General features: G+C 38.3%; 1 protein-coding gene across 3 annotated transcripts in view; it reads left to right on the forward strand.

The window, feature by feature from the left end:
- Positions 1-14,826, forward strand: part of ARHGAP17 (Rho GTPase activating protein 17) — a 1,246,301-nt gene that overhangs the window by 517,371 nt on the left and 714,104 nt on the right. For all 3 annotated transcript variants that reach the window (XM_044089406.1, XM_044089407.1, XM_044089408.1), the window contains exons 8-10: positions 1,467-1,535; positions 1,984-2,065; positions 4,857-4,984. In XM_044089406.1, the coding sequence (XP_043945341.1) occupies positions 1,467-1,535; positions 1,984-2,065; positions 4,857-4,984 (279 nt within the window). The remainder of the gene's footprint in view (positions 1-1,466; positions 1,536-1,983; positions 2,066-4,856; positions 4,985-14,826) is intronic.

The raw sequence follows: 14,826 nt of genomic DNA on the forward strand, positions 1-14,826 counted from the left end.
ACGGGCATTTCTTAAGGCTGGAGGGTCCTAGGTATTTCGGCCATGACGAAGAAGAGGAAAGTTTCAGTTACATCACACAAGCCTATGACAGATGGCTGGAGGAATGCACAGGAAAACAAGTACTCGTATCCCATTTAAACACAGTAAATACTCAGATTTTGAAAGGACTTGAAGGAAAGGGTATCGTACACCATAGTGCACAGAAAGTGATTTCTACCAGCAATGGTAGAAGGAGAGGTACACAGTGTGCAGAAACAAGAGAAAATTATCACAATGGTAATTGAGAACTACACAAGAAAAGTAAGGAGTAGGTATATCTATAGAAATAAATTTAGTTGTTGAAAAAAGAAGATAGGCAAGGTAATAAGAAAAATTCCTTACTTGACTCGAGAGCAAAGGCAAATGCATCCGTCCAAGAAAGTGGCAAATAAGATCTGAGGTAATTTGGAGAGGAACATTCTGGGTAGGACTTAAGCTTGAGAGTTTTTGGTTCTCGCGGCTGTAGTAATGGACGAGTCTGTTTTGGTATTCAGAACTGAACCCATATGTCAAAGATTAAATGAAGATTGACAACATCAGATCCTTTATTAGCAGACATCAGATCCTTTATTAGCAGACTGCTACCTTACATTAGTCCTACAAGTTGCTTAGAATTCTACCCATTTAGTACTGCTGACTAAGTCGTTTCCAAAGTACGGTCGTACATTTGTTTGAGGTTCTCACCATAGCGGTAGATCTTTGAAGGAAGTTGTACTGCAACACTAAAGCTACCTAAAATACTGCTGCCTTCTTTTTATATCGGTTTGTTCTTTTTTTGTTTTGTTTATAGCTTTCTTTTGCTGTTAGTTTATGCAGTTATGTTGTATTTGCTTTAGTTATTGCAGTAGAGTATAGCCATTATTCTTGAGGTCTTTTGTTAGCGAAATGGAAGCTGGATCAGAGTAATGCTGTTTTTTTATTAAAGTGTGTCACCTGATGCCAAAGCAGCATCAGTGCTAGATTACCTGTGAGCAAGAGAGCTTTTGAATACTTAACGGCAATGCAGAAAACTGTAGGAAAAATCGGCACAGACAATTTGTGGTGAACAGATTTATTTTATAGTACTGTCACAAGAATTTTTCAGTTAAGAGCTACTGTTAGTATAAGTGGCAGGTATGCCACAGAGTCCTAATGTCTCCTGGTGCTTTATAGTTTGCCATCAGTTTTTAAGCCCTGTTATGTAACAAGTACACTTTTACTTGGCTGTTTTAGTACAAAATTTGTATAATAAAATTCTAAGACTGAAAAAATAATTTGGCTGAAACTGATAACTGATTTCGTAATGTACATTATATTGTGACTGTTTATCTTTATAATACGTGGTCCGAGTATACTGATGTTGTGAATACTTAAGTTTTTCATATAATTTTTATCAGTTGACTAACTCTGAGCCTGACCATAAAGTATTTTTCTGTCTGTTTTTGCAGGACCAGCTTGCAGCTGATATGTACAATTTTGTCTCCAAAGAAGGCGATTATGCAAGGCATTTTATTGCGGTATGTCTCATTCTTTGATCATGTTTGTAGCCTGGCTGTAGTAGTGATGAATATTAAGAATGTTACTTTTTTATGGAAAAATGCCTTTTCTAGAAATGTTTCATTGATCAGTACAGACTTTATTCATATTGGTGTTGTGTACTGCTTGTGTAGCTTGTTTGCCTTCTTTGTTATGAAGAGCCATAATGGTACAGAGGGTGGTGTCGTTCCAGTATTGTTCAATAATTTTCTTTAGTTCAGTCATGTCAAGTTATTCAGCCATTCAAACTTTGTAAGTGAAGTAGCATCTGATGTTAGTTTTATAATTAAGACTGACCGTTTAATATAACCAGAGCCATTTTACAAATATTGAATTTCCAACATACATCATTTTATATTTTTAGTGTGAATCTCAGTTTTTTACATAGCACACACTAAAGTCTGTTTACGATGTGGGTTTTATTCTCAGTTATTAGAAGCACAAGCAGATTACCATAGAAAATCATTACAAGTCTTAGAAACAATCCTTCCAGCAATTCGTTCACAACAAGGTAAAGTATATTAGGTGCTTTGATTAGCTCTTCCTCTGTGTGGCAGAACTTCACTACCTGTCTTGTTCTTTTCCTTTTCTGGCATGATTTTGCATTGCAAGTGCCCTGAAAACCAAATAAAATTGTTTTAAAACCTAACCTGTGCTGAAATCACTTTCTGAAATAACTGCTGCTTGCTTTGTGCACTTCTGGTTGTTTTCTTTGCTTGAATGATTACAGCATAGAGTTTAATCACAGGGTGATGATTAGATATTTCCAGCCTAGTGGGACTAACCTGATAAACAAACAAAGTAGGTTGATTTGTTCTTGTTGATTTGCGCAGTGTATATACGCATGCGCACTCGTGTAAAAGTAGGCATGGTCTAGTTTGCTGCTATAATGTAAAGTGTGTCTATGTGTACATATACAAATACACTGAAATCAGAATGAACTACATGAATGGTTATGTTTTTGCTATTACTGTTGTATAGGCTTTTCTTGAATCTAGTGATTTCTTACCATGAGACAGTTTCTCTTGTCTTTCAATACTAGAACCAGGAGTTAGAAAGTGTTTGCATTTATTAGTACCCTTGACACCCAAACCACATAGCAAAATGGTTGAAATTAATCTGTATTGCCATTTCTTGCTATACAGTTGTAATCATGACTAATTACGAGCCAAGGGTGTCATTTAGAAAAATATAATGCATTATAGTGAATACACTGGGGCTTACAGAAGGCTTGTGTTTTGTCTTCAGAGATGGAGTTTGTGATAATTTCTTGCAAACTATTCTAGTGATTTAACAGGAGTTGTATGAGGATTAACTTGGGTGTGAAATTTGTCCACTCTGCAGAGTGCAGTGTAGGACCTCTGCTTTGGTAGGAAGTAACACAAAGTAGTTCAAGAGTAAATTATTACAATTTATTGGGGGGGGGGGAGTAAATGTTTATACTGACCAGCACTGACTGCTATGTAGAGTCACTGTAATTCTTACGACTTCAAAATGTTTTGTTGTATTAAGTATAACAGTAGGTAACTTTTTGGTGAGATGAATGGCTGCAACAGTCATCTCTTTTCATAAGGGTAGGCCACCACCTGACCCCTAGGAACTATAAACCCATCAGTCAGACAAGACTAATATGCAAAGCTATGGAAAAAAAAATTATCATGGAAATGTCTCAAAGCCATTGACTACCTACAGACACTGGCCCATTCCAATTTGGCTTTGTTAAGGGAAAGTCTTGCCTACTCAACCTAGTAGACTTCTTTGAGAGTGTCACCAAGGCTGTGGATGAAGGGGAAATGTTTCATACAGCATACCTTGACCTGGCCAAGCCATTTGATATAATATGCCAAGTATTTTTGACAAACTCTCAGAACTAGGCATAAATCCCTACGTAACTCGCTGGATTGCAGGCTGGCTCACAGAGATAGGACCTAAGAAGTCAGGATTGGGTGAAAACACCTTTACCAGGAGAATGATCACCAATGGAGTACTTCAGGGCACCATGTTGGGCCCACTCCCATTTGTTAGCTACTTCTCAAAAGTTAAGGCTAATGTCAAATGTCTCTGGCTCACCAAGTTCGCAGATTACTGTAAATTGGGAGCTGTTGTAGATTCTTCCCATGACACTGACATCCTACAAGAAGGGTCTAAAATAAATGACTGGTGCTAAAGCCACAGGTTAAAACTCATTGTGAAGAAATGCATTATAGTACCCCTTGGGAAGCCATCCAACCAAGGTTATTACCAAGTTATTACTCCATCGATAAAACACCCTTAACAGTTGACCTAGTAGTTTGAGATCTGGGAACATATGTAGCTAGTCTAGCGTCTGACCAAGATATAGCCAGGATAGTATGGAAATCACTGTATGTTGCCTGATAAATAAGCAACAGTATGACATCCAGGTCCAAGGCAGTTATAGTACCACTTTGCTCAGCCCTTATCAGACCCATCATTGACTACAGTACCCCCTTTAGAATGTACCTAATCAAGCACAGTTAGAATGCCCTCAAGGGTTCCTTACTAGGAGAACCAGGGTATGAATTCCCTGTCCTACACAGATCAGTTTGTTACTGAGAGGCAGTTTATACCTGACATGTAGGACATCCTTGGATCCAACTTTGCTAAATCTCTTTCACATCTGCAAAACAAACAGCACCAGAAACTCCAGATCCAAAGACCTAAACTTTGCCTGATCCTATTTAAGCAAAACCTTGATTATTGGATGGGAAATTGCAAATTCACCCCGGTCTGGCCCCCATGTCTCTAATTGACAGAGGTCAACAGTAAGTAAATTAATCCTGAACAAACATAACCCTTGTCCTTACTAACATACCCACAGTGCAAGCTTCCAAAGTACTTGGGGACAAAACTGGGTTGTGTTGCATGGCTAGGTTTATAAAGACCCTGGTGATCATTGGCCTAGTATGAGCCTATGAAGAAGAAGAAAGGGGAAGATTTGCTTAATGCTCCTGTTCTGTGTGGAAAGGAATAATTGGAGATAGGCAAGACTGTGTTTGGAGGGATTTAGACAGAAAGTTAGTAGGCTTCTGTCCCTTGTCCATGTTAATTAAACAAAGTAAATGTTTTGCATAGTCTAAACACACTGATTACAACTGCCTGTATTTCAACCAGCATTTAATTAGGTTGCACAGTTGAACATGTTATCTTTCTGTCCTACTTGGAGATCCTTTGGGAAAAATTAAATTAATTCCAGGAGTTAGAAATGCATATTGTATGCCACTAATAACTTGTTTAGATTATCTAAAATTTTGTTAATTGTTTCTCTGCAAATGTTTATATAGAGTCCTGGTCTGAAAAGCCAGCCTATGGGACACCACTAGAAGAACACCTTAAGTGTAGCAATCGGGAAATTGCCCTTCCAATTGAAGCCTGCGTAATGATGCTTCTGCAAAATGGCATGAAAGAGGAGGTATGGAAGCATATTTTATATTTATAACGTTGCATGTTCATTATTTTTTTTTTACATTTTGACATAGTACCTGAAAATGTTCAACAATTTTTTTTTTTTAATTTGCGGACTAGAGTCCCAGAACTGCATTTTGAAAGACTTCACAATCCTGCCTGAGTTTCTGATAAAATGACTTCAGTTGATCATTTTGAGTCATTATGAGAAAATTGCAGTTCAGTCCAAACAGATAGATAAAAGAAAAAGTAAAATGTTTGCAGTGTAATTTTTCAAAAGTTTTATTTGCTTGCAGTTTAAAGAATTTGAAGAGGTAAGGTATTGAAGCAGCTGAGGAACTTGGCATGGTATCTTTTTGTGTTACATATTTAGCATATTTAATGTATGCTTATTTGCTTTTAAAAATGTTAGTGTCTGGTATTGTGAATTTAATGTTTTTTTTCAGGTGAAACATTTTTCCATGGAATTGTTCTCCATAGGTTGTCTTCAGCATCTTTTGTTTCAATCAAACCAGTTAGATATGTACAAAACTTGTATCAAAACAAAATTCGAAGCTTAAGCAAAACTGAACAAAAGGTGTATGACTGACTCTGAATAAGGCTTGGCTCCAAATGATGCTTTTGTGGTGGTTTCTTTTCAAGGGTATCTGCTGATTGCTGCTTTTTTAGCTGAAGATTGCATTTTGCAAGTATTCTTTTTCGTACATTTTATGCTGAAAATCTGGTGTAAATTTATCCAAAACACATCTTACAGTGGTGGCATTCTTAGATTATTTTACCTTTTTATTTTATTGATGGTTTGTTGTATCCCCATTCCTGTCTCTCTGCTACGTTCCTGGATAGGCCTGTTTACCTGGCACCCATCCGTCTCAGAATTTTTCTTGCACTTTACTTTCTGCAAGCTTTCATTGATGATAAATGTTACTTCTGTGAGAAGTGAGTGCACATCTAGGCTGCAGGGAGGGGTCCCAATTTGAAAAGACAGAGTTGTCTAGTCGGTATCTATGGCAGTAGTCTATAGAATTGTAGCCTTTACCATTCTTGAGGCTTGGTACTGTTCAGTATAAATTTGTTTAAAAGCAGTTTAGACTGGAATATCTGTCTGTGCGTGTGAGAGAGAGATTCCAAGACTAAGTGTTCATATGACCTTTCACTGCAACACCTCCTCAATCCTGGAGGCTATACCAGTCAGTCGCAGAGTAAATTTGTGGCTATGATCCCGTTCATCTAGGTTATATTTAAAGGAAAATAGTGAGTCGTAATGCTTAACATGCAGTAGTTGTTTATTCTAGAAGTGTGGGAAACCCTGGGTTATAAAGCTATCCATCCACCCACAACCCCTTTTCCCCATTTTTGCATATTGGGGTCCTCATACTGTTTGTCTGTTGATGAAGATTTAGGTCATTGGTACTAATACTGGTGCGTATATGAGAGTTGAGGGAGATATAGGTGGTCCTGGACATCCGGGTCACTAATGGTACTATAAGTAAGACAAAGATCTTCATTCAAAAGTTTATACCCCCACACCCACACACACATGTGTATGTATACGAGTTACATTAGTTACATTTATTTGATCTGAAGTCAAGATGTTTAAAATTTGCTGCTAGACAAAATATCTAAAACTCAGAATATCAAAATCTTGGACTTTGCCCTTTCTTCACTGTGTAAATCAGAATTGGTATATATAAATGGCACCCTTCTTAAACAGGTTTTCTTTTTCGATTTTCCAGGTTTGCATAATTTGAGTCGTAGATATTTTCACATGCTTCTGGCTTGTGTGTTTGGCTGCTGTTTTTAATGCTCTTCACTCCCATGAAAATACAAATGAACTTCTGATTAACAGATTAGGGTAGAGAAAATAAGTTGATGTAAAGCTTTGTATCGGAGGAGATGCATTCATTTTCTTTGTTTTGATCCCTGGCTGGTTTCTTTTAAGAAGGCCTTAAAGAAATGGGTTCTTGATTAATTGTTTTATTGTTTTCTTTAAACTGTACTTTTAACAGGAATACCTCCTTTGTGTTTTTACTCACTCAGTTTTCAACAGCAAAGTCAAATAAAGTGTTTTTGATAAGTCTTAGCAGTACAATTAAAAATAAATTCCCATTGGTATCTCAGTTTTAACTGTCTTATAAGGGGCAGTGTAGACATATGACATTCAAATTATCTGGACATTCTGATATAGAGGATCTGCCTTTGTTCCCTTCCTATAAGGGTAGAGAACTTGAGAGTTTTTTTAACAGAATTTGCAATTTAAGGAAATTTGTTTTTAGACGATTTGGGGTGGGTAAGGCGACAGGTGTTAAGCTACCTCCTGAAGGTTTTGTAGTAGTTAAATGTTTGTTACACTGCACAGTAGTTCAAGGAACAAATTCTGTGATGAATGATTGCCATCTGCTTATGCTTAGTTTCCTTCCTTTCATCCTTTATATATAAACCTTGAGGCTTTGAGTAAAACAGTTTACTTTAGTGTAGTGTTATTTCAAGGCTTTTACTTATTTGGATATTAGTTCACTTTCTCCCTTTTTGGGCCATATGGATTTAGCAGCAAAAGCTAGCCAAAAAATGTTTAGTGACATTCCAGTGTACCCATGTTCACAGTAAAGACAATTTGTATATGTAGCTACTGTACAAGTCTTATTTTCACTGAACAGGGCTCTGTTCTTTTTGGTGACTAGAACTGCTATGTGCCCTTGCTTATACTGAGTAATACAGTATTTCTTTTGGGATATGTTTTTATGTAGACTTGCATTTCTGCCGTAGTGAAGTTTGAGAAGCTACTTTATCCTTTTCTTACTTCACTTTTATTGTACAACCAGAGGAAGGGGTTGAGATTAGTTGGGTTATTTGTAGTACTAGTTTAACTCTAGTAAGGATGATTTCTGCTGTATGAGTTGTTTGTTCAGCGACTTCTTTTTAGTAAATATTTTAAATAGTTATTCTATTCTGTGGGTTGTAGACATCTTTATGAAGTGCTGTCATTCTGACTTAATTTATAGATTTGAAAATATCTAATGTTTGTATTTAAAGTACTGCAACATGGCAGAAAGAATTCAAAAGTTAATGATAAGAAAACTTTCTTGTGTATCCCTGTTCTGCTGAAGGGAAAACCTGTACAGTTGCTGGTCTTTGGATGGTAGGTATTGACCAGCAGTTTCTAATGAGAGTTTTAGACTAAAGCAGTTTGTTTGAAAGGAGTGATTCTAATGAGTATTGTAACTGTCTCTACACACACTGTTTAGATTAACTGAATTTGTAAAAGGTTCACATGAAGTCTGACAATTCTTTGTTAAAAAATGTTATTTCTAAAGACTTCCATTACCCATTTTATTTATAATGTAATTGTTTCTGCGGTTCAGCTGCTGCATGAGTGATGATTTGTTTCTTCTAGAAGATGCCATCTTTAGTTCTTTTATTGATTTATTGTCCAAACGTTTTGAGTGGTGCACTGTTTAAATGTTTAAACAGAGAAGGAGAGATGTTTCATAAGTTTACATAAGCTGTATTGAACGGTGTTAATGTTTTTCAGCAAAACTCCCTTAGTTGAGAATGCGAAATCTTAAGGAAGTTGTTTTCAAAGTAGTATGTTAATTCTGAGTGTTTTAAAAAAAAATTGAAAAGTAACATGGGACTAATTAGTGCAAGCAGTTTCAAGCTTTATTCTCCTAATGTAGCTCAGATTATTGATTTAAAAGTAGCAGATGATGGTAAGAGATTACTTTTATAAATTAGCCCTGCCAATAGGGATTTATGATATATTTACAATGATTCATCAGTTCAGTAGTGCACCTATTTAGAATATTAAATAATTTAGTATTTTTGCCATTTTTAGGATGATGTGAATGAGCCATTAATTTCTCTGTTACAGGAATCATTGTTAGAATGACTTCTGCTAGGCTTGTACACCTGTACAAAGCTGAATATTGTACAGAGTTTTTCATTAGCTTGTGTTGGGTCTTCAGTAGTGGAAGAAGAAAGGTTTGGCCTAAGGTGTGAGCATGTCCTTTAAATGTAATGGCTAAAATCAGAAATCATGCTGTTTTGGTTGGAGTTCTGTTTAGGTCAGAAGCTGCTTCTCTTGTTCTGATGTAGAATGAAGTTAAGACTGAGAAGAAACTGCATAATTATTTAGTATTTATGTCTTTAAACTATACTAATAAAAGCAATAATAAAAGAAGGTTCCATTTTACACAACCGATTAGTCTTCTACCTTAAGAGTTTAGTTAGAGGCTCAACTTTCTTAGAGGCCAAGGCAGTTCTTGGAACAAACTTTTAAGGGCAAAGATCTGCACACTTTGTAATATCTTCAGAGGCTATAATTTCTTGAAAATTATGTTGAGAGTAACCCTGAATGTATGAGCCAGGGATACTCAAGGGTGTTTTCTATGCATCTCTCCCCCTCTGGAAAACCTTTGCAAGGATATCTATTGTTTAGGATAGATGGAACAGAATTTTCTTAGGTAATTATCTGCATTTTTGCAAAAAGATAATTTTCATAGTCCCTGTGTCAACCTACTCCAATTGTGTCAGTGTCCTTAACTTATTCATCTTTTTGGTTATTCATTCCTCCTTTTCTCTCAAGGAGCTTGTATAGGAACAGTGAATTTGTGTCTGTTTTTCCAGCTCAAAAGTATTCCAAGTTCTAAGTACAAAAATGCAGTTTTAGTCTGCAGTTCTCCATTTGTGCTAGCAGCAAGTACCCAAGGTATTCACCAAATGTTGCATTCTTGCGATGACAGCTTTAGCGCAACATTCATACTTAACCTTGTCTGTATGGTGACGTTATTCAAGCACCTTGCAGTCATCCGCTTGTGAACAGTCTGTTGTTGATGGTGATCTCCTTTGTAGATTCCTTAGGTCAGGCATTCCTTGTAAAGAAATGTATTCTGGTATGGGTGCAAACCTGGTGCAGTGGTAGAGTTGTCGCCTCACAGCAAGAGGTTCTCCCGATCGATTCTCGGCTGGAGCGCCTTCTGTGTGGAGTCTGCATGTCCTTCCCGCGGTCGAGTGGCGTTCAAAAGACATGTATGAATGTGCATGCCTTCGTTGAAGGTTGGGCGTTGGGTTGGCACAGTAAAAATCTACTGCCAATCATTAGCGGACTGGAGTTCCGCTGTGGCGACCCCTAACTGGGAAAAGCCGAAAGAAGAACATTAGTAGACACTGCAGCAGTGTCCTGAGATGTTAGAATGCAGAAAACTCTGCCTTTTACTGGGCAGTATTTCATATTTCCTTCTTGTTAGTCATTTGTAAAAGTGTTCACCCACATGTTGCATGCCCTTATTGGCAGTACAGTGTATGGTAGACATTACACAAGGAACTTTAACTGTTACATACCTACCTGTTGGTGATCAGAAAGTAGGCCATGAATTAGTAATTACTGCTCAACTCTAGGTTCTGGGTTGATGCACTTTTCTGTTGCAAGTAATATTATATTTATTCCAACTTTATCTCATGTTTTCTTTAGGTAAACGAGGTCTGCTTTGCTTATGTCTTTCACGGTGCAAAAGACTCTAGTCTCCTCAAAAGGGAAAACATACAACTTGGAAAGAGATGCTGGCAGCTTCCTTATAAATGTTAAAAACAAATTTTAGATAAATACAAACTTGTCTGTAATGCACTGCATGAAATGGCACTCAGTAGTACAGTGAATGTAGACTAACCATAATTATTTGTGATCTAGTCCTTCCCATGAGTGTTTAACTTTGCATTCTCTCCACAGTGGGTTGTCTGGTTGGTTTTGATTTTCCCTTAACATCTGTAGTCTTCCCCATTCATTCTCATGCACAGAGATAAATAAGTGTCTGTAATGACTGTTACATTCATCTTATGAGTTGCTTACTTTTTCCCCTGTGTCTGCCTTTTTTAAGCAATTTGGACAATTTTCTTGTGTTCCCTTTTCTCACATGTAGCTCTTTGATAAGGTGAAAAAATAACATTCTGCATTTATGTGGCCTTTGGATATTCTCCAGCCGTGTTTCTGAATTTGAGTGCGAATACTGTAGAAGGAGACTCTTCATGGAACTAGTGGGAGAGCCTTTCTAGATGCTTAGTAGGTGGATCAGAATTTCACCTAAGATTTTAGTTGGAAGATTTGCTAACACACGTGCTTCCTGGAGGTAAATCTTCTGCACCTTGGCTCTCAAATAAGGGAGTTCATCCCTGAATAGCAGCCATTTGGATCCCATTTTATTCCTTGGTCTTTATGGGAGAGAGGGGTGAGGAGAGATGCACCCCAACTGCCAGCCTATGAGGTGCATCCCTGGATGTTGCTGCCAGTAGCTAAACATTTGTTTAAGTTCTTTCTACCGCTGACTTTGTAAATATAGCAACAGTTGCAAAGTGTCATAGGCAGTGGAACTTCGAGTTCTCTCCAGGAATGCAGTCCGCTGTGCGTTCAGAAAAAAAATCGACAAACTCTAAGTCTCTGTCCCTATCTCTCTCTCTGTCTTTGATATATGTAAGTGCCCCAATCAATGTTTCCTGTTTTTTCTTCAGTTTGAATGTGAGGCTTCTTGTTTCCACAGCTATTAGCCTTTTTTTGGTGGGGGGCAGGGGTGGAGATAAGATAAGGTAATTCATTGTTTGTTTAATGCATTTCAAGGTACAGTAAGCTTTAAGCAGTATGAAAGTGTGTATTTGAGATGCCATCTTCACTTGTTTAACAGCTCTGCTGCATTTCCACTGAGAGCAGTCTCCATATACAGAGTAAATATTTTGCATGCAACTAGATTTACTTTGAAGTTTTTTTAATCTGTGTTTTGTGATCAGAAAAATTACTTTTTATTGTTTAGAATAATAGTAATGCTACCACTGGTACTGTGCCCTGGGTACCACTTTGTGTCTGCAGTGGGTGTCATTACTTTGATTATCCTGTGAGAGAATGGCCTGGACAGCCTTCTGCTTGCTTCTTTGAAACTTAATTTTTTGCCAGGAGAAGGCTTTTTGGACAGCGGCTCCAGTCTGTGCTAAATACCTTCCTTGATAGCAGGTAGGTCTGTTCCTCATCCTGGAGTGTGCTTTTCTCACTATCTGGCTTTTCACTCTAATAGAAGAACAAGGTCCTGTAAGTACTGTAACAGCAGGGTCATGAGTGCCCCACTTGATTCTGCCCATAGTCCAACTGAACTCTCAATACCCCCTGATTTTTCTGCCTCTCCTGTGACACAGGATAGGGGGCAGTTTGTTTCTTACTGGTGGGATAGCTGTCCTTCAATATCTGGCAGTAGAAGAGGTCATCCTTCCTTTATTGCACTGCTCTCATGCCGTTCTTTCGTATTCTTTGCTACGCCCTGTGAAGGAGTTGCAGAGCAGGCCCAAACTCAATTGCCTGTGGTGGGCAGGGAAGACTATTCCAACCAGGGTCTTATATTCCCTATTTGTTCTGAGCACTACACCCTCTTTTTCTCTTAAAAAGCTGTGGAGTACTTGCTGCTGGAGAGGTTGGTGTTCTTTAATTTTGTATTGGTCCAAGTTTGGATTGTTGGAAGCCTTGTCTTTAGCACTTATTTTATGATTTATTTATTTATTTGACATGTGTTGACTGCGAAAGTCCAACTGGCTCAGGAACCCATTTTCATAGGAGGCCCAGAGAGAAAAACTCCACAAAGTAAAAACATTTGACAAAATGTAATGTAAAAACATTTGACTAAATTTAAGTACAGTGATCATTGCATTTACATGCGGGTGTATAGCTTACGAAGTTACAAGGTAGCCCTATTGACCTATAGGCTGTTGATTTTCATTTACAGCAGTAATTCTGCAAACAAGAAATGCAGAGATAATAGGTTAGTTCAGTTAGTTTTTTTAGTTACAATTTTTGGTAGGCTGATTGTAATCATTGTAAAGAAAGTGTAGTTAGGACGTCTGCAAAGAGTTTTACATAGGCTGCAGGTAGACTTTTGTAAAAAGAGATTAAAAGAAAGTAAAGGTTAGCTAATGCACATTAGTAAGACTAGCAGCTAGTTAGAAAAGAGAAATGGAGCTTAATATTTGTGGTTAGGACTCAAATCAGGCAGCTGTGTCTTTAGAGGAGGGGAGAGGGGGGAAAAGGATGGTACGGTTTAAAGTAGGACAAAAAGAAAGGGGGGAGGGGCAGGGGAGGAGGAAAGTATAGAGGAGTTAAAGGAGTGGAAGGTGGGATGGGGGAGGGGTGGCTAGGTCAGTTGGAACAGGGTTGCTAAGTCTTTTTGGAACAGGGGCAGGTGCTTGTGTCTTGGAGGTGGTTTTGTAGTGCGAGTTTAAAATTCTTGTGGTTTGCTATTGCTCTGTTTGCTGGTAAGGCATTCCAGAGTTTAGCTACAGTCTAGCGGTGTAGACACTGTCTGCCTTTTTTGTTTGGTCTATGTAGGGTTATTAGTTGCTTGGAGGAATGAGTTAAGTGCTGGGCAAGTATTTGGTTGAGATATAACTTTGCATGCCATATTGAGGAGTTGGTGGTCAAGGAGGTGTGGAAGTTTGAACTAGGTGAAGGGTTCTGAGAACTTTGCAGTGGTGTACGTTATGGGGTGCATTTGTAACAAATTTGTCAATCTTGTAGCAAGATTTCAATTTGTTTTTTAGGGTAATCTGAATGTTTGACAGAATGGGAGCAGCATAGAAGAGAGATGGGAGCAGATTAGTAGCCAGGGTGTGTTTTTTTTTTTTTTTTTTGGTTGAGTCCATGAAGTTTTCGTGAAGGAATAGCATTCCTAGTTTGCCGCGAGTTTTTTTGATTGCATTTTGAATATGTAGATCAAAGAAAAGGCTTACTCTCTCTATGGATGTTCTTTGTGTTTCACTGTTGCAGTCATTACATTTGGGTAATATGCTGGCAGGTTGCCCTCAGTCGGCCCGAATTCCAAAGTCTTGGGTCCTGCGTCGTTTGCTGTCTTCTCTTTCATGACGTCAGGGGTATAAAACATGCAGCCGACGCCATTTTCTTTAGTCGTTCTTGCCGCACGGTGCCCGAAGCAGAAGCATTTTGCAAGTGCCGGTCGGCCGAGTACTGAAATATTCGAGTTGAGTTTCAGAACCTTAGTCTTCACTAAAGATAAGTACCCCGTTGGGGAAACTTTTTTCTTGCTTTTTACCGATGTCAGAAAAAGTTAATAATTGTATTACTTGTGGGAAGCAAATACCTCCATAAGGATTTCCATTTATACTGTATTCCTTGCCTAGGCCCTGATCACAACGTGCCTGGCTGTCGGTTTTGTGCTAGATTTAACCAAAGCACTATTAAGCGTCTGTATATTTTTGCATCAAAGTATTTTGGGAACAGATTTAACTAAACATAAATGTCATCGGATAGCAATCAGACTACCGGAGTACATAAAAAACGCAAAGAAAAGGACAGAGAAAGGCAGTCGAGATCCAAAAACGATGACAAAGCTTCTCCTAAGACAGTCGCCGGTACTCAGTGAGGTGCTTTTGCAGCCCCTGATACTTGCTACCTTCGAGTCGCAGGCCTCTACCGACACCCATGTGGAGTCTGGCATGCCGCAAGATACTCAAGGTATTGGGCCGATGGATGTATCTCTCTCGGATGGGTCTGGAGCCGCTGAGCAGGCACCGGCTTCTGAGGGTGTATTTAGACCTCAACATTTGTATATCAAGCCGACTACAGCTGCAAAACCAAAGCAACTCTTAAAACTAAAAAAAACGATGCATGAGCCACGTGCACAGGCCTCTATGCCTAAAAAACAGATTATCAAAATGGCTGAAGACCTTATTATCTTGATCAGGGGCACCCTTCCCCCTCCAGATAAGAGGCCTAGGCAAGACACTGATTATGAATCTTCAGATCAGGTTTCTATTCCTTTTGATTCCTCTTCTGATCAGGAATTTATCTATACCTCCCTATGAGGACTC

Source organism: Protopterus annectens, chromosome 12.part0, assembly GCF_019279795.1.
Source record: "Protopterus annectens isolate FY-2018-M chromosome 12.part0, PAN1.0, whole genome shotgun sequence".
In the NCBI taxonomy this organism is placed as follows: domain Eukaryota; kingdom Metazoa; phylum Chordata; order Ceratodontiformes; family Protopteridae; genus Protopterus; species Protopterus annectens.